The sequence below is a fragment of the Oratosquilla oratoria genome, chromosome 7 (genome assembly GCF_046742065.1).
Source record: "Oratosquilla oratoria isolate Oo_2021 chromosome 7, ASM4674206v1, whole genome shotgun sequence".
Taxonomy (NCBI): domain Eukaryota; kingdom Metazoa; phylum Arthropoda; class Malacostraca; order Stomatopoda; family Squillidae; genus Oratosquilla; species Oratosquilla oratoria.
Genome location: NC_134783.1, coordinates 55,408,298 through 55,430,772, shown reverse-complemented (window position 1 = coordinate 55,430,772; position 22,475 = coordinate 55,408,298). Strand labels below are relative to the sequence as shown.

The window sequence follows — 22,475 nt, the reverse complement described above, 5'->3', positions numbered from 1 at the left end:
AAATTATCATATTCAGATTTAGACTCGTGTATTACTCCAGTTTGGGCTATATATCTTCACTCCCTATAGACATTTAGTCTATCTCCATTCATATGAGTCTCTGGCATGGCACATTTTCCTAGCGTCCCTTGTATATTATACTTAATTCTCTTTCCCTATACATCAAGGACCCACCTCGATTTTTTTTTTTTCATTTTCCATTGTATGTGACACAAATCACTACCACATGCCCAAGTTTCAGTGTACTCGGTATATCATTAGAATTACTCGTTACCCAATATTTCAGATTTGTGTTGTGTTGGGGGCACTGATTTAACGTTATTTTGGAAAGATGGAACGGAGCTTGGACTAATATTTGATTCACAAAAGAATGTCAGTTTACAAATCAATAGAAAATATAACTATCGGAAATATAATTCAGTGGTTTAAAAATATTAGAGACGTGTAAAGTAAAAATATTCAAAATGGCAACTGGAGAACCATTATTGTACATCGACCGACGCTAATGGTAGTAGGTAGCTCATGAACACGATGGACACAAACTGAAATCGATGTTCCTTCTCGCACAACTCACGTATCTAGTGAGACCCTGGAGGGCAAGCATGGAAGAGTCATACCCGCTTCCAGTTCTGTGACGTTCTTCTGTACGGTCGAATTACAGCGACAACGAACGGATCGCACGCGTGGAATGGTTTTCAGAAGGACAGTATTCATTGGAAAGTAAAATTAGGTGTGCACTTACTTCGTTATTATCTTATTCCGTTATTGTTAAAAGCTTATTCAGGCGGGTTTAAGTAGGTATTGCTTACCTTTTATCAGCTTTCCATGAGCGAAATATTTTAGATTAAGTTGAAGCCAAGGCCTGGCTTCATATACGAACATGTTCACGTTTCCAAGTATGTAGTGTTATAAGAACGCTAGTATCATTATAAAACTGTTGCCTATTAATATCAACTAATATAAATCGTCATTTAAACATATACGTGCATTTGATGGAGTGTGTCCCAAGGATTCACACGTCACATGCACATTGGCTGGCTGGCTGTCCATCCAAGCGACCAACAGTTTGAGACTGCGTCGTGACGTCAGCTGTGTTTGGGCACCCGGGTCGAGAAGACCGATTCAAATCATTGCCAGGTTGTATCTTCGATTGATTTATTATTTTACAACGGGGATCAACCTTTACCATTCATTTTACATATACATACTCTAGAGATCATCGGAGATCCTGTATAGAGAAACTGGAGATGGAGGGGTAGAACGGAGAAGTGTAGTAAGTGATTTAGAACTCAGAAATAGTTGTTGTGGTGGAGGGAGGACAAGATGACAACGAAAGCGGAGAGAAGGCGCGCCAGTATGTATGTGGCGCAAAACACCTACTATGCAGAAAATAATAGAGAAGTTTTCATGGGCCCTGGATGTTCAGCTGGGTCCTGCAAACTCTGTACAGAAGCCATCACTTGCCGAAACGACCGATTGCTAATCTTCTGGACTTACCGAACTCTTGCCCGGGGTGAAGAGAAGTACAAGTTCCTGAGGGATTTGATGAAGGTAAGTACTATGAATGATGAACAGTCACCCAGTTCGTCTTGAAATGTGCGGGTTATACGTAGAGCTTGGAAGAGATGGGCGTTCTTGTACGAGCGTGTGTGATTTGTCATGGTCATAAGTCACTTGACTGCGTGTGTGTGATTCAACATGGTCATGGATCACGTGTTGGAATCGTGATCGACAGCTATTACCCTCCTGGGTGTGAGCTCAGAACTCGTATATGTCCGATCTACTGGTAATGCTGTGACCTTACCCCCCCCCACCAATTCCTTGACCACGTGTGTGTGTGTTTACCAGATTATAGACACCTTCGTTCGTGAGGCATAGTCTTCTATTATCCATCCGTCAAACTTAGCTTAAATTAGTGTATGGTTTTAAGTTGGGCTGTATCATATTTATGTTATTCCATAAGTTGATGCAGCTGTACGGGGAATTATTTATTGCCCTTCATTTTTAATATTAGCCATGAACGCGACATCCTTCTTCCCCAAACCAAGAGTTCTGTGTTTATCCTCTTTCAGTGTGTGTGTGTGGGTACATTTTGTTTTGGTTATAAATGTGGAGAATTTCTCGTTTTATCTTGAATTAATGTTCGCTAAATAGTTTAACTGTATTCAAAGAAGACTACTAATGAGTATTGAAAAACGATTGCGATGTATTGTAAAATGTTTCACAATTGCTTGTCTTGGTAACTTTTGCTGGTGTAAAGAGATGTGGTCAGTGGTTGTCAGGTCATGAGTTTAAAATTGAGATCCTCGGTGTGTACTGAGTGAAGTGAGGACAGTGGTGGTGGCAGGGGTGTATCAAGATGACAGTTGTGCGAGGGGACAATACAACAGTCCAGGGCAGGGGTAATCAATGTAAGAGCAGCTGGGCGAGGGAAGCGGAGGGTGGAAAGGTGAAGGGAGTGCGCGGAGGAGAGGTGGAGGGGGTTAGAGAGGAATCCCGTTGTGGGCTGGACAAGGGGATGTGAAGCGAAGACGGACGTTTGTTGGAACGTTTCGAGTTCAGTGCTTTGTGGCTCAGACCACGCCGTCGATAAGACCTTGCATCGCGTTATAATGCAATTATTCTCTTACCGTTTAAACGAACGCAAGGTAATTCAGATTGCCTCTGGATATTCTTTAACCTTTGTGTTGTCCAATATGTTTGTTTATAGTTAATAAAATCATGCCAGGCGGAACTAGCAATTGCTATTAAATAGCAATGAAAATTGCAGGATTTGAGTGTCGCAATATTAAAAATTAGGCTATGAAATGTTAAAATGGCATAATGTCCTCTAATGTTATGTGTAACACTGTATCTTAAGGTACGGTTACACTAGTGTCAACGAATGGGTTGAATTCCGAGGGAATTTGAAGAAATATGTTAGTAGTAATCATGTTTACGACATATATTAAAGTAAATATAACTTATTCACTAATAAGAGGTATATTATTTGATAGTATAAAAATATCTTGAAATAGAAAAAAGAATTTATGGAATGTATGTTGTGGCAATAATCAAATTAGTCGTTTGAATACTGTATGTAAACTCGCCATTTGGATAATTTCCCTCGGAAGAGATCAGAGGGAAAGAAATTTAAAATGTATGTTAATAGTATCCATATTTACGACATATTTAAGAATAAATACAACTTATTCAGTAATAAGAGATATATTATTTAGTAGTATAAAAATATTGAAATAGAAAATTAGTTTTAGAAATATATACAACTTATTCAGTAATAAGAGATGTATTATTTAATAGTATAAAATATCTTGAAATAGAAAATTAGTTTTGTGGAATGTATGTTGTGGTAATAATCAAATAGTCGTCTGAATACTGTATGTAAATTCTCACCATTTGGATGGTATCTTCATTTTTCGCCGTGATGGAGTGGAATATTGAAGTTATCCATACTCCAAAAGAAAAGATGCGACCACAAGAGGTGCTTTGGGATTTCAGGCATTCCGGCTATAAAAAGAAATAATGATAATATAAATCTTTCTCACTGAGTCCTTCAGTTACCATTTTCTATGGAAGGCAAATATCTTCTGCCTAGTGCTCGATAATCTATGTAGACTCGTGATCGACAGCTATTTCCCTTCCGGAAGAGAGCTCAGAGCTCATACATGACCGATCTATGGGTATTGTTGTGACCTTACACGCACACACACACCCAACTCCCCGCCCACGAGAGTTGGAGGAACAAGCCTCAGCACAGCGATACTGAAATTATTTCAGCCCTGGGCGGGATTCGAACCCGGACCGCCGTTTCGAACATGGCTCTACGAATGATGTTTTCTCACTTTGGATAGAGGGCGGGGCTTCCTGTAGCTCTTTTTACGTTGTTGGTGGGAATTTCTCTACACGATTGTGCTGGATTTAAGGATTCAACGGATGGGTTGAATTCCGAGCCTAGGGATGGATTTCGTCCAACGCTGGAGGATTTGGGTTGGAATCCAAACCTAGGGACGCTCAATGCAATACCGTTGTAGTCCACACCTCGGAAGAGATACGATGTATTTAGAATTACATATATATACTGTATATATATATATATATATATATAAAACAGTTATGTCGTAGCACATTGGTAAGATAATACTGATAACCCACTTTCGGAGAAGAATAAGTGAAAGTATAAAGATCTTTATATTTCGATAACTAACTGTGATCCTCTTCAGCACATCTGCTGAAGAGGATCACAGTTAGTGATCAAAATACACAGATCTTTATACTTTCGCTTATTCTTTTCCGAAAGTGGGTTATCAGTAATATGTATATACATATATATATATGATATATATATTATATATATATATATATATATATATCTTTATATTGATAAGTATTTTAGACAAATTATTTGGATGATGGAAAACATAAACACAGGGGAAGGCCCGGAACCCTGAACACTAACATTTCGTTCGCGTGGAACTTCTTCAGAGAGTGTACGGAAAACTCTAATTGAAGCTTATGCACTAAACTTAGTTATCTTGTCGGATACTTGGGAAAGGTCGATTTTCTGGCGTGTTCTACTGTAGAATTAAAATACTAGTTTGTTTTCCTAAATTGATAAATCCTCCTCGATGGTTCGATGAATTCTTAGTTGAAATATATGCTGATTCTACAATTCTAGTGAATTGATCAAAACCTTTATGCAGCACTTCGGCTCCTCTCCAGTGTGTGTGTGTGTATATATATATATATATATATATATATATATATATATATATATATATATATGCAGACAAACCATTTTCCCAGTGGTTTGTTTGCATACTAGTATCACGCGTTCAAGTGATGTCTGCTGCATATATATATATATATATATATATATATATATATATATATATATATATATATATATATAATCGTTGGCATTTCCTTGTTATCCGAGGAAAGGAGGACCCCCGTTTTCTTCTCTTCAGTAATAAGAGATAAATTGTTTAATAATATAGAATTATCTTGAAACAGGAAATAGAATTTATGGAATTTTTATTGTGGCAATAATCAAACAGTCGTTTGAATACTGCTGTATGTCAACATTGGTAATTTTTCTTACATGCGAAAACTCTTTTCACCATTTGGTTGATTTATACATTTTTCGCCGTGATGAAGTGCAATGCTGACGTTATCCATGCTCCATTAGAGAAAATGTGACCAGAAGAGGCGCTTTGAGATGTGAGGCATCCCGACTATGTTATGAAATAATGATCATATAATCTGTCTCATTGAGTCAGCCCTTCATTTACCATTTTCTATGGATGATAAATATCTTCTGACTAGTGCTCGATTAATATGTGTGCGGTTCACCATGGTCTTGTATCACGTGTTGGACTCGTGATAGGCAGCTATTTCCCTCCTGGAAGAGAGCTCAGAGCTCGTATATGAACGATCTATGGGTATTGATGTGACCAAGATCTAAGAATATAAGGTCTAACCACTTCCGACCGAATTTCGAGGGAGTTGGCGCAGCGAGCCCGTGAACGTCACTTGGCTGTTCAAAGTGGGGTTAGCGGGTCCTATAGCTGTCAGTTGAAGTTGGTCCGTCGTTCGAAAATGACGTCGCCTTCGCTCGCACCGCTCCACTCAATTATTTATATTCTGACAAATATTATATAAAATATATATATAATATATATAAAATATTATAGTTCCTGTCTATATATATGAATATATAATATATATGATATATAATATATATATATATAATATAAAATATTATAGTTCCTGTCATCCTTGGCGTTTCACAGTTTTCTTCAATGTATCACAAAGAGAAAATGGACGCATCTAAATGACGTCAGAAGCTGCGCAGAACTACTCCAGCGATTAGACCTCTTTACTTAGACCTTGGATGTGACCTTACACGCACACACACACACACACAACTCCCCGCCCACGAGAATTGGAGTAACAATTCGAAGCGCAGCGAAACAACTTATTTCAGCCCTAGGCAGGATCCGAACCCGGGATGCCATAGTGACAACCTGGGACGCTACCATCCGCGTCACCGTGTATGTACATGGGAGGGTGTTTACTGCATTAGAGAGATCGCGAGTCGTTCAGAGTTATTTGGAATAAAATATTTGAGAAAGTGGCATAGGCACTGGCTCTGCCGATGATATTCCTCATTCTGGATAGGGTAGGCCTGTAGCTCCTTTACGTAATTGGTGGGAATTTCTCAATCAGGGTTCCACGGAACCCTAAGGTTACGCAAAATGCCCCTAAGGGTTTCGCGAGAACAAGTGAGATAAGCTAATGCACTTTTGATTTTTTTTTTTTTTTTTTTTTTTACATTTAATTTCATATACATAATATTCAAACACGCACGACATATTCTTGGTTATTGTAATAATGCAATATAGACATCCTACCTAACCTATTATTACGATGAAACTAAAAGATGTGGTATATGTTTTTTTTTTTTTTTTTTTTTTTTTTTTTGTGCAGGGGTTCCTTGAGACATTTAATTTATTGTAAAGGTTACGCATGGGTAAAAGGGTTAGAAACGCTGCATTACACGTTAAGGCAGGGCTTACGTGTAACCATTTACTATAGTATGAACGAATGCAACAGTTGGACTGCAATCTTTTCGTCGACTAGTGTAACCGTACCGGGAAGTAAGTCTATACTTGTTTACTGTATTCTACACCCTACCTACGTAAGAATATCGCAGGAATCGATACCAAACTGCGTATTGAGGCGATTCAGTTCTTATTAAATCTGTCGTTTAGGATATATTTTCTTTGATAGAACTCATGTGGTTGGAAAGAAGAAAGCAATCCATTTTAATGGAAATTATTTGTGTATTTGTTTATTTATTTTGTTAATTATTCATTCATTTATTTTAAGAGGCGGTATAAAGTGTGATGCTTAAAGGGCCAAGGTATTCTGTCAAGAGCAGTGCAAGACCTACGTCCGGCCGTATTGTCTGTAAAATTGTAGTCTTTGTACGCTTGTATCATCCTCTGTATGCCACCGTTTTATAATCACAATTATAATTAGTTACATCAGTCGTAAAAAAAAGTGGTATTCGTGACTTCTGATATTGTCTTCCTATTTGACACATGTTGTTCATATAAATCTAATTTAGCTCGCCACTTTGGACATTTTTCATTATAGTTTATAATCACTCCTGGTTCTTCGGAACTCCACTGCTAGAAAGACTCGTTCAACACGTTAATTTCTTTCAGTGCGCTAAATAAGGCTATTTTGTCGACAGATATATCCATTTCCCACATCAGTAATACACCCAGCCACTGTAGTACATAGACTAAACGCGTGGCTAGAGATCGCAGCATATGCTATTTTGGTCAGGTCGTCTTATATGTTGGTAGTTATCAATGTCGTCACGACTGATGCTGCACATTCGCAGCACACAACATCCGGGCTTCAGTTTTCATATGTTGAAAACAAACGAACAACAACGAATCGTCTGAACATGCGGTTGGTGGTCAAGAATGGCAAAATAATTCAGTATTATACACGACAATTTTTTATGAAAATAATTGATTCCGTTATAGGTCTTTTGTAAACATTAATGCTATTTACTCGACGATTAAAATTTAGGATAGAAATTGCATGAATATATTGCCACTACGTACGACAGGAACATTTTTTTTCTTTTCTGGTACTGCAACATTGAAGTTATAGATCGGAATCTCAGCTTTGTAGAGAACAGAAATCGGTTACAGAATTTTTATATAGATCATTTGATATCTTCTACATTTCAGTGTGAACAACTTAATTTTGACAAAAAAAGCCCGAATGTATGTTTTATATACATATATATATATATATATATATATATATTTACATGTATATATATATATGAATGGACGACAAAATGAGTGGCAGGGTGGTGAGATAAACACCGAGAACCGTTGAAGTTTTATTAACTGACGTTTCGCTCTTAACAGAGCTTCTTCAGAGTGTACAAACATAATCGGGAAATCAACAATTATATATCTTACATCATTCCGCGTTCCTTCCTTAACCCACCCCCTCCCTCCCTCTCGTACCCTTCAGCTCCTGTAAGATCATCCAGCCGGACATTTTGGACAGCTTAATAAAACCATCACGATGGTTACAGCAGGGCTGGGATGCTATAAAAGCTGCTTCTACTATTTTTATTTTTTTCTTGTCTAATCCTTGTTTTAATATTTCCACTCCGTCCCAGTTAGGTAAATGCCCGTATTCCTCCGCATGAATCACCAGGGCGTTTGATGTTCGGTGGGCCCTCAGGTCGCTCTTGTGCTCATATGTCCGCTTGTGTATGCCTCTTCCTGTCTCCCCAAAGTAGTTTAGGTCACAGCCACCACAGCCACCACAGGTCACAGCCACCACAGCATGGTTTACAGAATCCCATGTGGTGGCTGTGACCTAAACCGCTTAATTCGTGAAAACAACAACTCTTTACACAACAAAGCTCCCCTTGATAGAAGGTGATCATAAGCTTGATTATGCTTACGGAAATGTGAAGACCCACAAGAATGGCTATCCCCTTCGCCCAATCATCAGCCAGACACCATCAGTCACCTACAAGTTCGCTAAGCGCCTCAACGCACTAATATCTCCGTTTGTCCCCGCCTCCTTCAGCTTGAAGTCTTCAGAAGAGTTTCTCGATATCCTGAAGACAGCCCGACCCTCCAACATAATGGCATCGATGGACGTCGAGAGTCTTTTTACGAATGTTTCAATTGACGAAACTATAGACTTCATATGCCAACGCTTATACCATCCGGAACAGAAAATCGCAATTCCAGAGAACACACTTCGTCTGCTATTACAGACATGCACCAAAGAAGTTCCCTTTTACGGGTCCGACGGCAACATGTGCGTGCAATGCGACGGCGTTGCCATGGGGTCACCTCTGGGTATGCTCTTCGCTAACTTTTATATGTGACGTATTGAAAAAGGGATATTCTGGCAGCAGCACCATCCAAAACCAGAAATCTACGCAAGATACGTTGACGATATTTTCACCAGTGCCAACACAGAAGTCGAGAACTTAATTTCCAAGTTCAAAACAAATTCCTGCCTCAACTTCACCCACGAGATAGAACAAAACAGCAAGTTTCCTTTCCTCGACATTTTGGTCCGTCGTGAAGCCGCTTCACTTTCAACAGAAGTTTATATCAATACACCAATCTCGGATTCTGCCTTAACGGTGCAAGTGAGTGTCCTGAGCGGTATCGACGCAGTGTCATCAACGTCTTCGTCAAAAGAGCCCTCACCCACTGCTCAACATGGACCGCCACGAACGCAGAGCTTAGGGGAATCACCCAGCTTCTCGGCAACAACAATTACCCCACGCAAGAAATAAATAGCGTTATACGGCATCGACTGGACAACTTTATGCGCCAACAAGAACAACAACCAGTTACACAAAACATAAAACTCTTTCATAGTGGTACTATGTCTACAGCCTACAAGGGTGGCGAAAAAGCCCTCAAAAACATAATTTATAAGAACGTCACACCCACCGACCCGGCTTCAAAAATCGACCTCGTCATTTATTAAAAGACACGAAAGACGTCCAACTTAGTCGTAAAGAACAGCTGCCTCCCTAATACAAGTGAAATGCAAGAGGTGCACGTCGTGTACCAACACACATGTTCCAGTGGTGACTGCAGTCGCCGAAATTCTCGGTACATAGGCGTCACCCCTATAACACTGTCAAAGAGGATTTCAGCACATCTGCAGGACGGCGCCATAAGAAGCATGGGCTCGCATTTAAGAGGCACGATATGGAAGGCACCACCACCATCATTGAAAGAAATAACGACACCAGAGGACTAAAAATGACAGAAGCGGTGTTCATGTACAATCAAAAACCTGCTATTAATAGCAGCAGTCTGAAACGTCGTTACCAACCAGAAGACAGAGAATGCATCCCGTGCGCTGATTGGCGGGCGGACGTTTCGGCTCTCCGCTCTCCGCCTATACATATCAGCATGCGGCCAAACCGAGTCATTCTCGTTCAACAATTTGACCAGGCAACACCTCCTGAAGATGGCCAGTTAAGGCCGAAAGACGTCTATAGGAAAATATCATGGACTTCAGTACTCTACTAAGAAATCTGCATCCAGACGACTGTGCGTAACATAGAAAAGAAATTCTATAAACAGAATAATGCTATCACAGCTGTTGACTTTAACAATGCATGCATTATTAATAGCCTACTTCCAAAATATATATACATGTGCGTATGTGTTGATTTGCTTATTTTCCATTTTCCCCCTCTGTTTTGGCTCTCCTTGTCCATATGTAATTAAAGTTGCCCTTATTTGCTATCCTATCTCTATACCAAGAACTTTTCCACCTTATAAGGGAAGTAGCTAAGTCAGAGGCACATACCTATTCCCATCCATTCTCTCCCCTCCATCACTCTTTCTACCCCTCCCATCTCAGCTCCTCATGGATGATGGGTCATCTCAGCATCTGCCAACTGCCCTGGGTCAAATGCAGTGCAACAAGACACTACATCCACAGCAAGGCCGCTTCACTTAATGACCTCCCTTCCTCTCTGTCCCCTTATGCAGAAAAAGAGAAGACGGAGAGAAATCCCTTTGGGCTGCGTCAAAATGTTCACACATAAGTACCCCCTACCCCTCCACCCCTACCCCTTCCTTGCATAACAATATCATCCATAAACAGTCTTTTTCCACTCATCCCTATCTCCTGCAATCTCCCGTCTTTGCTAACAGGTATAGCTTAGATAACACCATATTAAGGAAAATAGAATGTGAAAAGTACTTAGGAGTGTTAGTGAGTCATGACTTCAAATCCAGGAAACAGTGCATTAGTGCCAGATATAAGGCTAACAGGGCATTCGGATTTATTGCCAGGACAGTCAGAAACAAAAGTGCAGAGGTAATCATTAAATTGACACATCCTTGACTATGCAGTACAATATAGAATGGATATTAATTCACTAGAATCAGTACAGAGGAGAATGACCAAAACGATACAAGGCTTAGAAAGTTACTGTATAAAGACCGGTTTAGGCACCTTACACTCTGGAAAGACAAAAAATGTAAGGTGATCTGATAGAGGTACTCAAATGGGATAAGGGCTTTAACAAGGGTGATGCATATTAAAACAGCAGGGCAGAACTCATAGTAATGGATTTAAATGTAACAAAATTTAGGTTTAAGAAGAAAAAGGCAAGAACTGGTTTACCACTGGGGTGTTTAACCACTTCAGTATGAGTCAAATTCTCACGCGCAGCATCGGCTGCCATATGTATGATTCATCACACTACTTGCATTATGAAATATAAAGTCACTGCTGTATTACTTGTTCTCTTTTACTCTGAATAATAATAAACACCGAAGACATGGTCAAACCAGTTCACAGAATCCAGGGGTAATGCATGTACAACTACAAAAATGTATAATCAAGACGCCGGCACCAGCATCCTCGTATACCCACTCACGTCTTATGACATCTACATAGGCATCATTGTACCGAAATGGTTAATGAATAAAACATATTAACCATGTAGTGAGTGCTGAAACAGTGGTTGTTTTAAGAAAAGATTAAATGACTATGGATAGGGAATGATATGTTGTAAGGGACATGGAACTGCCTAATGTAGGCCTTATGGTCTTTTGCACTTGCTTCCATTCTTATGTTCTTATTTTCTCCCAAGGATCTAAGATTGCTTAGACTTGACCAGTCTCTTGGAAGGGGAAAAGGGTCATTAGTATATACAAAGTGAAGATAGCGGCAATAGATAGATGATACTGTGTTGTCTGTTCATTTCTAATTTGGCAAAAGGAACAAAAATTATATTGATTATAGGGTACATTCTTGGTGAAATGCATATATAAAAATAAACAGGTAAAAAATAGATATAAAAAAAAAAATGAGTAAAAAAATGGGTGGAAGGATACTCAGTATGATAATAACATGATAAATATTCAGGTGGCACAACCTTGAGTGAAATCTTTTGAACTGCTGTGCTCTGTGATATAACAACTTAGCATATGTGATAAATGGATAGGTAATGTGTATGGTTTGCATAAGGTACCTGACAACCACAGAAATATTTGTGACAATTTGTATAGGAAGAAATGTCTTAGAATGTACAGACTACTTTAAGAGCATAAAATGATAGTTGGGATGAGACAAGTGAAATGGTATAAAAAATAATGTATATTTTCAAATTACCTTGTATAATCCATCCTGTATATATATGCCAGTGTAACTCAACCATGTCATCATAATAAATTGACCTAATCAAACCAAACCTCTCCAGCCAGTCCAACCCAACCCAATCCAGCCTAACCCAGTCAATCTAATATAGATTCAAAGAAGTGTAAGGCTTACAGTAAACCTGTCAGTATAAATGTATGTGATCAACAGTTTAATGCCTTATAACTGCCCCAATGTGGAAATTTTCTAATTTATGAGTTGCTCAGATGATAAAGTAAGCCTTTGGATAGAGCTGGGAGGAGTGAAAATTTCATGTGGATACTATGGGTTGACAATTTTCAGGGTGATACAAATGTCCAGAATAATCCATGTATACCTAGTGTTGTGGCATTTCCTTATGAATGCAAATTGTGTTGGCTATTTGGTAGTTTGCTGCTGCCGCCCTCTTCCGACGGACTGACAATCTTTGCAATTGCTTGGACAGTCATGAATCCATCCATCGGTCAGTGCTGCCTGGTTGATACAGAAGAAGGAAGGCAAGTAATTATATTTGTCCTAAATGTGACAATGGTTAAGCATTATCTCCCTCTAATGCTTCGTCTGGCTCTGTTAATGCTTCTGAACTAACATGTCTTAACCCTTAAATGATGGAGAAGGTGTCCCTCAGCTGAATAGATTCTGCTAGTGATTCTCACAAAGAGGTGGACAGTAGCTGTCGTCTATGGGTTAAGAATTGTGCTTGATGGTTTTGTGTAATATGTGGAAACTGTTATCCCACCCATATGGAAAAATGGAATTTAATGTGTGTATGTTTGTGTGTGTGTGTAACTATCAGAGTTTGTCATGTTATCACTGGACAGGTAGTGCATTACTGAAAAATCTGGGTGCATTTCTTTCAATACGTTATCGATTTTAATTTCCATAGAGTGGTCCACGTTGCTGCATATGTTTATATATGTACATATGTACACACATATGTATATGTATATATATATATATATATATATATATATATATATATATATATATATATATATATATATATATACACACACACACCACTCTAAGGAAATTAAAATCGGTAACGCATTGACGGAAATGCACCCTGGATTTTTTGGTAGTGCACTACCTCTCTGGCGGTAATGTGCCCAGCTCTGGTATCTATATATATATATATATATATATATATATATATATATATATATATATATATATATATATATATATAGTATATATATATATATATATATATATATATATATATATATATATGCACTTTTCTTTCTTTTAACCAGGTGGAATGAAAACTGATGTCACAGCCTGACTTAACCAACCTTGCAATGCATCATATATTTATGTACTCATGTTGTAATTATTTGTAATTATTATTTAGGTATGTTATTGTAGAGCTCAAATTAATAAATAAAAAGTGGCCTTGTTTTTGCATGGAGTTTAAAATTGTAACAGATAACTGCATCTTTGGCATGCTTATGCTTTAATTTTTGTCTACTAAAGAATGGGTTTCATCAATTAGTGTAACCCCTTCAACACTATGGCATACTATATAGCTGTTTGGCACCAAATTTGCATATTCATTTAAAGATGGCAAAAGGGGGGTACTTTTTGATGGAATATCCAATTAATCTACACTCCATTTAGTCCAAAATAACTTCCACCTGCCAGGTGAATAGAATTATTTGGCATTCAGGACAAACCTCTACAGTAATTTGCCATTCTGCTGAAGAAATTAAGATTGTGATGAGCCATCCTATTTCACTTTGTGTATTAGAAATGTAAGCCAAAAATTTTGTGAACCCACTGGAAATAGATGCTCAGTGGTTGTTTAGGGAATACAAATAAATGCAGGTAATTGTAGTGGTTAATCACTGGTAACTAAAGTAAAAATACCTTGAGAGAAATGGAGGGTTCTCCTAGCTAAATGGAATTGTCTGGCATTAGCTAAAAGTCTATAATAAGTATGACAACACACCTCAGTCAGTTGATCATGGTATAAGTGTGACCACATTCTTTAACAGGTTATTATTGTTGCTAGCCTGAAGAAAAGGTATGGTAAGGAAGGTTTCAACTGAAATTACAGGTTTACACATTAGAGTAATCCTTATCTAGGACAAACTGTAGCTATCTCCACCTCCCCACACACACCTAGTGAAGGTACCAGTAGAATGGCTAGTATTTAACTATATACCAGAAGGCTTTTTTTTTTTTTTCATGTAAATGAGGTAGCCAGCCAAGGCATGCACCCACTCCCACCAATTCCACTTCCACCCATCACCCATTTGTTTCCCCTTTATCGTAGCTCCTTGTGGATGAAGGGTCATCCATCCCTGTCTCTGACCCATTGCCCTGGTCAGAAGTAATGCAGCAAGACACAGTATGCCCCCACTGCTTTGTTTATGTGACAACCCTCCCCCCTCATCCCCTTATGAGAAAATAGAGAAGACAAGAAGAAATCCCCATTCAGGCTGCACCAGCTTATAATCCATTTACAACCATTCTCTTGCCTTCTACCTTTCGTGCCTAGCAGACATTCACCTTTTGCTCAAGGTCCACCTCACCCCATCCATCCATCTGAGCATCTTATTCTTGGTCATCCCCTCAAGTTCATTCCATCCACCTCTGCCTTCTACACTCTTTTTGCTAACCTGTCCTTATTCTTTCCATGTGCCCAAATCATCCCAGTATTCTTTCATTAGCCCTATGTATTAGCTGCCTCTCCTCTTCCTCCTCTCCCTATCCTTGTAACACCCACTACACTTCACTAACACTTGATTTTAAATACATTTAAAATTCCTCTTTCTGCCTCCCTTAGATTCCAAGTCTCTGCCTCATAGGCACAATCACCCTTTCAAATAATCTCATTGTATCCATCCCCAGATGCCAACTTCTCATGACACTTTTCATTCCCCCAAGACATTTACATACATCACTCACTCTAATATCCCTCCATTCCCTGCTACATGTAACCCCCAAAAAATGCACATCCTCTAACCCCTCTCGTTTATGATTTACCTCCAACTTTTTGCCCTACTCTATATTGTTTCAGTCTTCACCGCTGAACTCATTGCCATCCTTGCTACCTTATATAATATCCACAAACCCCTCCCCCACCACCACCACACATCCTTTGTAATCATCTCAGACTCACAAAGTGCTATACAATCACCATCACACCACCCATTGGTCCACAAACTATTTATGGATCATCCAAATCTCCACCTACTTCAAATATATAACCTGCTGGGTACAATCTCATATTGGCATCCTCAACAAGGAATGAGTTATCAACGTAGCTTGTGAGGTGGCATCCACCTCTTTCAGTGCCTCCACTCCACTATAAGTAACACACAGCTCCCAAGTCCTTCAATCTGCAATGCTAAATGTATGGCAAAGATGTTAGGAACATTACTCAACAAACCACTTAAAAGCAGACCAACCCCAAAAATAGTCAAACCCCACATCATGGTTGTCCTCACATCATCATATTATTAGTTTTGAAACAGCACTAGTATATTTTAAGAACAGGACATTCTTGGCTCAAAGATGGCCACATCATAACAGTAAATGACCTTCCCACCTGCCAATGCAAACCTCCCCTTATGGTGCCACAAATACTAATAGGATGTCTGATTTACACAACACTCCACAGCAACAACCTACTCTCTCATTTACCCCCTCAAACAACAAAAAACACCAAATATCTTGCAATAAAACACCAATACCTAAATCATCCCTCCACAACTCCCTACAAAAAACATGATTCCTAACCACATTATGAAAACCCCTGACTAATTAGACTGATATATGAAATTCAGTATAACTTATAATGGCAGCATGAGGTTGTCCACAAAGATGGATTGGTAAGCCACATACCATAACAACCAATTCTCCTCTTTCTCCTCTTCCTCCTCTTAGCTGGTGGCATAGAGACTTCACTAAAACAACACAGCAGACAAAAGTTCAAATTTCTTCACAATGAAATATATGGAAGGACCTAGTGACAGCACTGGTTGTTGTAGAATTACAGATTTGAAGTCAATGAAACTGAGGGCAATACTTATTATCATTATTACTGTTATTATTGTCAAGTGGGTTAGGGCATCGTTACTCGCAGTGAAGGTCAAAGTGATAGCAGTTCAAACTCAGCCACTGGTGAAGTTGAACCAAGGGAATGGTTCATCAAATTCCACACTACAAAGATAGGGGGGGAATTTGTGACGTTAAACCATATCATCATCATTATTATTGTACTTTTTGTCATAGTATGATGTTTTTATTGTATTTTTTTTATTGTGCTTTCATATTTGTTGCCTTTGTCATTACAGATATTTTTCTTAGTTTCCTCTATACATGGTTGAATCTAGTCTCTTTCAGAGTTGTCAAACTTTTCCCTCTCTACTATCACTGGCATTCTGTTGGTATGAAGATATGTAGTGTAGTAGTGTTGCATTTCCATGCTAGCATCATATCATGATGTTTGAGCTGATTACACAGGTTTCAGACTTCATTTACAACAACAATCATTCCAACACTCAACACCCCTCATAGACTTTGTAGTATCCATACATCATTTCTAAGTTGGATTAAGCCACTGTGTTTAGATACAAAGGTTGTATCATCCTCCAAGGGATAGACCAATTATCCTGCAGTGGGCCCTCTGGACAGAACTTTGTTCACCTGAGGAGATATACCAAAGTCAGGGATGTGGTGCTCTGGCACCTCTGCTAAAGAATTCTCATAATTCATGTATCAGTGCTTATCTTTGTTAAACTACAAGGGCCTCTTCTAGTTCATTAGAATCTTGAGCTATATGACATATCATGGCTGTGATACCACAAATCAACAGAGGACAAGAGTTGCCATCCAGATCTCCAGCAACTATCTGATTGGTATTGCACCCCTGATGGTTAAGACTACTCAATGACCCTATTCTCTCATACCATAATGATAAAAAAAAAAAAAAAAAAATCATGTTCAATATTGAAAGGGAAATTGCCACTATTTTGTGGTTGCATTCACTGTAGATTCTATTCAGATCAATGTCAGATGATTTTGCTTAGCAGTGGGATTTTTTCTTTCTTTTTTCTTTTTTAACTCTGAGTCATGAAAAAAATAGGTGTTTTGCAGTATGGGATCTTGTCAAGAACATAGATATTTAGCCCCAGGGTTGCCAGCCTCATATAAACCCTATAATCTTGGAGTCCAACTAGCACCTACCTCTCTCTCTCTCTCTCTCTCTCTCTATATATATATATATATATATATATATATATATATATATATATCTTTCTCTCTCTCTCTCTCTCTCTCTCTCTCTCTCTCTCTAAGTTTAAGTATCCACCTTTTCTTTATTTAGATTCCTGATGGCCACAGCATATTTCAGGTATAAGTAATGAGTAACTTCATGTTTCATAAAGGTATGTAAAAGCAACTGTGTTGAAGTAATATGAATACACTGTACATGAAGAAAATTAAAGGAGGCAAAATAGTTGAGCACACAAATCAGGTGTTAATATAACAAAAGAAGATGCAGAGAAAGTCAAACGAATATTTGGAAAGGGAGAAATAAATAATAGAATGTAGAAGTGATGACACATGACTAAGGGTAGTGGAGAAGGGGAATAAAAAATAGAGCAGTATAGGAGTACCATAATATAGGAGGTGTTAGTTAGAGACCAAGGAATTAAAAACATAAAAATGAAAACTGGCTGTGTGCAACATACATTTGTATACTGTAGATATATATGTATATATATATTTGTGATAAAATCCTAGATCTTAGACAAAGCAGGTAAGAGCAGAAATATAATTTTTTTTTATTTTGATTATATATATGGAGCAGGGTAGACATCTAATGATTTTGTTTGTATTACAGGTGGAGCCTGTTCAGACAGCAGGACAGAAGCCCCGGAAAAGGCGGATTCGATACCACTTGCCTGTGGAGGAGGCACTGGTCCCAGTGTGCCGCAAAATGTTTCTACACACCATGGCCATTAGTAGTCGGCAGATCTTCAGGGTGCTCCGACAGGGTGGCGGTGGCAAGGGCAAGATGCGAAAGTTGGGTGGTAAAGGCAGGGTGGCAACACTGAAGACAGCATCATCAACTGCTGTAGGCCACAAGCAGGTGGAGGCTGGCGATGGTGGCACCAGTATACGGCGGAAACACAGTAAAGAGAAAGAGAATGGGTGGGAAATGACAGAAGATCTCAGTAGGGTCAAGAATGTAAGCAAGGAGGAATATCTTGTCAGTGGTGAAAGTGCTGGGGTTCATGTCAGTGCCTCTCAGTCAGACTTTGTTTCTCCAAGGTTAGGAGCTGGACCCCTCATAGAAATTAGACCCAATGCACAAGAACCAGGTGATGGTAGGGATGGACCAGAGTACAACAAAGGCCCAATAAAGGGCTCTGAAGGGAAAGGCATTGCAGGGCAAGAGATGAATAGCCAAGTAGGGCAAGATAAGGATGAGTTCCTTCCTTCAGAAAGAGGTGGCAAAATAAAAAGGAGGAGCAAAACTACAAGAAGCAAGAAGACCACCTCAGCGAAGAAGAACATCAACAAAGGTCCTGATGAAAGAAGAAGAGAAAAGGATGTGACAACTGAAAAGGCTCCAGAGAATAGCTACAGTGGGGAAACTGACATGTCAGTGGACAAGTTAGTTTTTAGAAATAATGAGAATAAATTCAAGAGTAAAGATAAGAATGGATGGAAAGTCAATGAGGACACAGGTGGTAAAGACAGCAATGATGCAGGTGCCCAGCAGATGTGTGATTTCAGCAAGAAATGTGACAAAGATTCATTGCAGCAAAAGGACACTCCTGGGTGGAAAGGAGGAGGCCTATTCATGGAAAATGGTGATCTTCATAAGGACCAAGGAGATGAGGACCAAGATTGGGTCGAGGATGATGATTATGAAGAAGAGGAACTAGGATTGCGACTTGAGGATGATGATGAAGAGGAGGGTGAGTTTTAAAGAAAGTATTGCCGGAAAAGATAAAGAAAATGGGTTTGTTGGCCATCAAGAACATGTTGATACAAGTGATGAAGAATAATTTTGTATAAGCTTCTTACTGGACATCTCATGTCCTTGTCACATGACCCAGGAAGGTCAGTTTTTGCCTTAGATGCCTGACTTGGTGATATCAATGCCCAAGTATTTCATGGGACTGGCAAGTGATCATTTTATTTGAGTGGGTAGGACACAAGGATGACCTTTCATCCATGAAGAGCTAAAATGAGGGAAACAAAGGGTGGTGGATGGGAGTGGGTACATGCCTTGATTGGCTACCTCCCATACAAGGGCAAAGAAGCCCATGGATTTGAGGTCTTTCAAAATGTAATATATAGGACTAAATAATACACCAGATGTATCCTAACTCCTATAGGAAAGGGATAGCACTCTATTACATTCTCAGTGCTTTGTTCAGTTTGTCACATGTTGGTGACTTTTGGAGTTGTGCTCATAAAACTTAGAGTGGTAGCACCTTTGACTGCCTCTGCCATGCAGGCATGGTGAGGATAGAAAAAATGGTAAACAATAGTAGTCAGCATGGGTCCAGTGCTGATACATTGAGAATGGTGACACCCGCCACAAGATGGCCATTACTGTGGGAAACTTAGGCGGGAGCCAGTCAAAATCAAAAGACAGGGTAGGCAGGAGTAAGAAAGTTTAGGTGGAGTTGTGGGTCCTACCAATGTTAGAATACTTGGCCAAATTTTATTGTGTGCAGGATTGCAATACTGAAGTTGTGAATGTTATTATGGATTCATGCTGTCCTTTGAGTGACTGCAGCTCTTGAGTGGATGAGGCCAAGATTGTTTGGTAGGGCTAAATAGTCTTTAAACAGGGATGCTATTTTGGGCATCAAGTCATATAGAATTTTTATCGTTGATTGTAAGTCACAAGTGTGACTGATGTAAGAGTTGTAATGGAAAAATGACGTTTTTTGACAACAAAGGATGATTTACTTTTTAATTTGGTTTACACTTTGGTTACTGCTAAAGAATATGTTTTAAATTTTACACTTTTATAAAAATTGTATATGTTGATATTGCTCAAAGTTACATAATTTTGAGAAAACTTAATGAACAATACCCTGAGGCATGCATAATTTTAAGTTAATCTCTGATTCATAATGTATGTCTTCCCATGATCACTGCCATACTTTGTCAAGTTTGTCTCTGTTTAACATGACCTTAACGTTTCAGCATGGTAACATTCCCCAGGCTGAATGAAATTGTCTGGTATTACCCAGAATAGAATTAGTATATTTTACCATAACGAAAGAGTCAATTGAAATACTCTCAACTCCTTTTTTATATTGGTGTTTGAGAAGCTAAATCTTTAGTGTTGCCAGAATAGAATCATGGAATGTATCATTGTGGCGAAGGGGTTAGGGCATTGTAGAAGTCCCATTGGTTTGCAGAATTTGAATGGGAGTGACTCCATGTTGGGAGTGTAGATTTGGACTGTTCTAGTTAAGAGTGAGAAGGGAGTTAGGAGGAATTGAAGGGGAAAAACCAAATTGTATTTAAGTTATTAAAAGATAAAAGAAAACAACATGCAGTATTCTTTCTGTCGCCACCTCCTGGAATGTAATAATTGAATTCTTTCTTGTACATAGGGTTCACTGACAGGTACTTAGATGTAGTTCTGCAAGATGAACAGCAAAGCTGTCCATTTTCAAAACCTGTCAACCCCTTCACCTCCATCAGGAAGTATAACCCTGAGGGGTTGTGCAATCTCTGTACTGAGCCCAGCTAATGTATATATACACACACAGTATATATAATATATATATCAGAGCTGGGTACATTCCTTGGGTGCATTTCTTAGTGTGCATTTCTTAGGTGCATTCCTCAGTGTCCTGAGCAAAGTCATGCCAGTCAGAACACTAAGGAATGCACCAAGGAACACGCCCAGCTCTGATACATATACACATACATATATCAATGGCTTTTTCCCCCTTACACATACATATACCAATGGCTTTTTCCCCCTCCTTCCCTCTTATCTTGGCTCCTCCTGAATGACAGGTCATCCCTGCATCCCGCCCACACCCCTGGATCAGAAACAATGTAGCAAGACATAGCACATCCACAGCAAGGCCACTTCATTTAATCAGGGACTCCCTCCCCCCCCCTCCATCTCTTCATGCAGAAAAAGAGAAGACAGGGAGAAATCCCTTTGGGCTACATCAAAATATTATTCACATAAATTCCCCACCCACTCCCATCCATGCATCACAGCATCATCCATACACAACCACTCTCCACTCACCTCTATCTTCAGTCTTCTCCCCTCCTTTCTCAACAGACATTCACCTCTTTCCCAATGTCCCTTTTACCCCATCCATCCATCTCATCCTTGTTCACCCCCTCATACTCCTTCCACCTCTGCTTTCCACACCTCTTTTATTAATCTTTCTTCACTAATTCTTTCCATGTGTCCAAACAATTCCAATACTCTTTCATCAACTCTATCTCCCAACTCCCTTTCCACACCTGCTCTCCTCCTCACCTCCTCGTTTCTCAGTCTATCCAACCTAATAACCCCTACCATATTTCATCTCAAACTCAGTGTTGTCAGCAAACAACAACTGTCTTATCCCACTTTTCTCCATTTTCTTTAACCATCTCCAATCTCCAGCCCATTACCCTTGCATTTATCTTTCACACCACCCCAACCATGTATAAATTAAACAGCCAAGGCAACATAACACATCCCTGGCAAAGTCCCACCTTTACCTCAACCCACTCACTTCCTCCATTTCTAATTTTAACACAGGCTCTACTACTCTCATAAAAGCTCTTGACTGTTCTTAATAGCCTTCCTCCTATCCCATATATCTGCAATGCCTCCCACAGTGCCTTCCTGTCTACCCTATCATAAGGTCCAAATCCATAAAAGTCCCCAAAACATCCTTACCTTTTCCTAAAGCTTTCTCACATATCTGTCTTACCACAAAAATCTGATCCACGCAATCCGTACATGTCCTAAACCCACACTGTTCCCCACCAATTACTCCCTATGTTTCTCTCCTAATCCTCTCAATTACACTCAACAAACTGATACCTCTGAAACTACTACACTCACACTTGTCCCTTTTTCCCTTGTTAAGTTGAACTATACAAGTATTCCCTCAGTCCTCCGGCACTCTACCCTCTTTTAGATAAACATTAAACAACCTCACCAGCCATTCCACCATCAATGTACCTCCCTTTTTTAGACATTCCACATGATACCCATCCAACCGAGG

The 22,475-nt window shown here is 39.2% G+C and overlaps 1 protein-coding gene across 1 annotated transcript; it reads left to right on the top strand.

Moving 5' to 3' along the window:
- The first annotated feature begins 676 nt into the window (after positions 1–676).
- On the top strand, positions 677–20,776 carry LOC143027165 (uncharacterized). The gene is made up of 2 exons (XM_076188259.1): positions 677–1,551; positions 18,095–20,776. The coding sequence occupies exons 1-2, from the start codon at positions 1,324–1,326 to the stop codon at positions 19,187–19,189; spliced, it is 1,323 nt and encodes a 440-aa protein (XP_076044374.1). The 5' UTR covers positions 677–1,323; the 3' UTR covers positions 19,190–20,776.
- Positions 20,777–22,475: the final 1,699 nt, after the last annotated feature.

What these genes read in the sequence shown, in the direction of transcription:
- LOC143027165 (XM_076188259.1), top strand. Translation starts at nt 1,324, where the DNA reads ATGACAACGAAAGCGGAGAGAAGGCGCGCCAGTATGTATGTGGCGCAA. An exon ending in TCCTGAGGGATTTGATGAAG is followed by an intron (nt 1,552 to 18,094) that starts GTAAGTACTATG and finishes TTTGTATTACAG; the next exon opens with GTGGAGCCTGTTCAGACAGC.